The sequence below is a fragment of the Lactuca sativa genome, chromosome 4, assembly GCF_002870075.4.
Source record: "Lactuca sativa cultivar Salinas chromosome 4, Lsat_Salinas_v11, whole genome shotgun sequence".
NCBI lineage: Eukaryota > Viridiplantae > Streptophyta > Magnoliopsida > Asterales > Asteraceae > Lactuca > Lactuca sativa.
The window spans coordinates 55092757-55094971 of record NC_056626.2 but is presented as its reverse complement, the minus strand read 5'-3'; the positions used below and the strand labels follow the sequence as shown (position 1 = coordinate 55094971).

The 2215-nt window shown below is 32.1% G+C and overlaps 1 protein-coding gene across 1 annotated transcript; it reads right to left on the bottom strand.

Moving 5' to 3' along the window:
* LOC111876829 (uncharacterized) lies at positions 1-1932 on the bottom strand. Its single transcript, XM_023873402.3, has 9 exons — positions 1777-1932; positions 1624-1683; positions 1430-1535; positions 1141-1183; positions 940-1012; positions 733-820; positions 577-633; positions 386-464; positions 1-284 (listed from the first exon to the last, which is right to left on the bottom strand). Exons 1-9 carry the CDS (start codon positions 1845-1847, stop codon positions 271-273), a joined length of 591 nt encoding a protein of 196 aa, XP_023729170.1. The 5' UTR covers positions 1848-1932; the 3' UTR covers positions 1-270.
* Positions 1933-2215: the final 283 nt, after the last annotated feature.

Below are 2215 nucleotides of genomic sequence, written 5' to 3'. Positions count from 1 at the left end.
GAAAGTTAAAACAGACATTTTCAATATATGTTAAGACTATATGTTAAGCACTTTTTCTGTCACAATTGGTTGATTGTTTTAGTATTCTACTTGCTTTAAAGTAGAAAATCAGTTAAGATCTCATCTCTTACATGTATCATTAGACAAAACTGATATAATAAAAACACACACACACACACACACACACATTGTGTAAAATGAAACAAGATCATCTTTTTAGGCTAATGTAAAGATCATCATCATGGATACCATACAAAAGCACCTCAAATGTTACATTCTTGGAGCTGTAACAAAAACATAGTGAACAGGTCATTAAAAATATATATATTTTTTAAATGTAAAAATTAATTACAATTTTTTTTTAGGGTGAGTAAGAGTAACCTACCTCCACCCATTGTTGCTTCAGGCAATCTTTCAATTGAGTATTTGTGTTGTGTGATATACATAATAGGCACACCAGGTATCTGATTTTATAAAAAATATGTTAGCTACAAAAATTATAAATATAAAAAGACAACAAGAGACTTTGCTACAATAAAAAAAAAAAAAAAAAAAAAAAAAAAAAAAAAAACATACCTTGCGAATCCTACGTTTCAAATCTCTATCACATGTCGCCACCAAATAACACTTATGCTGTTTCAATAAAAAGATATGAGATTTAAATCTTTAATACATCATATGATTGTGTATAATTCAACCAATTAGTGTATGCCACGTGTCCAAGGATTTTACCTGAGTAACTCTTTCAACAATGCAGTCATCAGCATAAGTTCCTTTGTGAGTACAAGGAAGCCTTTCAAATCTAGGATCCTTAGCAATTCTGTTTCACCAAATACAATTAAATCAAAGCATTAAATGTTGCTTTAATGATTGATTCCTTGAAGTAAAAGTTATGAATAATTATCATGTCTAAAGAATGAAGAACAATGAGATTATTACCTTAAAGCAACGCGATATTTCTGACCAAGCTTTTCAAGTTCAGCCATCACACAATCAGTAATACATGGAGTGCCTTTTAGGAGAAAGAAGAAAGAACCAAAGTCTTAGTTAGAATGCTTTAATGCCCTTATTTTAATCTAAAAGAGTACTCCATTTGTGTCATAAAATAAATGCAAAGTTTAAGTGGAGATTAAAACTTACATTTTGCATATAAGCAATCCATCATTCCCTTCTCCAAGTCCAGCTACATCAAAAAAGGTTTAAACATTCAAGCCCAAAGTTAATAAAGTTTAAAACAATAGGTCACAAAATCCGTCAGCTGCAATCAAAAGATTCAATTGCCATGTGATATTTTCAAAGATAGAACTCTAATCCTTAATTAGAGTGCCATAAACCAAAAGATTACTGAAATTTGCATCGAAAAGTATCTTTGAATTACAATTGCTTGAAAAGAACAGCATAAGTACATAACAAATTAAAGAAAACTCACTTTATTTTGGATGGAGAAATTGATGAAGTTGGTATCGACCAAAACTCGATAAGGAGGTCCCAGAGCAGTATTGTATGTAAAGAACAGAGCAGAAGAAACATAGGGTCTGCAAATCGCAAATCGTAAATCAAAAATCAAATGCTGAAAATCATGATATATACAGACACGAACAAGTTGATGAATTACAAACTTACACATTTCTAGGGAGCTTTGTTAAATCCTTTTTGTTAGGGTTCAAAACGTCTTCTTTATGTCTGAAGAAACAGGAGAATCAGAAGATTAACTAACAGTCATGAGATATAAACGTTAAGAAGCAAAAAACTAGGAGACGCAAGGTGAATGATTACTGTTTAATCTCTTTATGAGAGACCATTTTCTTCATTACAGCGAATTTTGGACCCTTCTTTGCTCTCCCCATCTCTCTGTCTCTCTAAACCTGATTCAGGAATGTTATTGAAATACAAACCCTAAAACCCTTGTATATTGATAGAACGCCTTTAGCTGTAAAAGACGGTTCTACCCTTCCTCATCACCGTGTTTAAAAGTTAAAACGATTTTGATTTTGGTCAAACGGGTCAAAATGTCCCGATACAATTATCGGATGAAAATGGACGTTGGCGGTTCCGGATCTATCTTTGATCGGTTTAGAACGGTCCAATCTATTTTGGATCGGTAATTTTTTTGTCGGGTCTTTACACGTGTCTTTTTTGGTCCAATTTCCTTGTTTTTGGGTTTTTTGGCTTGGATTTTGGGTTTTTTCAATTAATAAAATATGTGTAAAGCCAA

Coding starts and splice junctions, on each gene's coding strand:
- LOC111876829 (XM_023873402.3), bottom strand. CDS start 1,847: ATGGGGAGAGCAAAGAAGGGTCCAAAATTCGCTGTAATGAAGAAAATG. Junction 821..939: donor AAATATCGCGTTGCTTTAAG/GTAATAATCTCA, acceptor TTGGTGAAACAG/AATTGCTAAGGATCCTAGAT. Junction 634..732: donor TTGTTGAAAGAGTTACTCAG/GTAAAATCCTTG, acceptor TTATTGAAACAG/CATAAGTGTTATTTGGTGGC.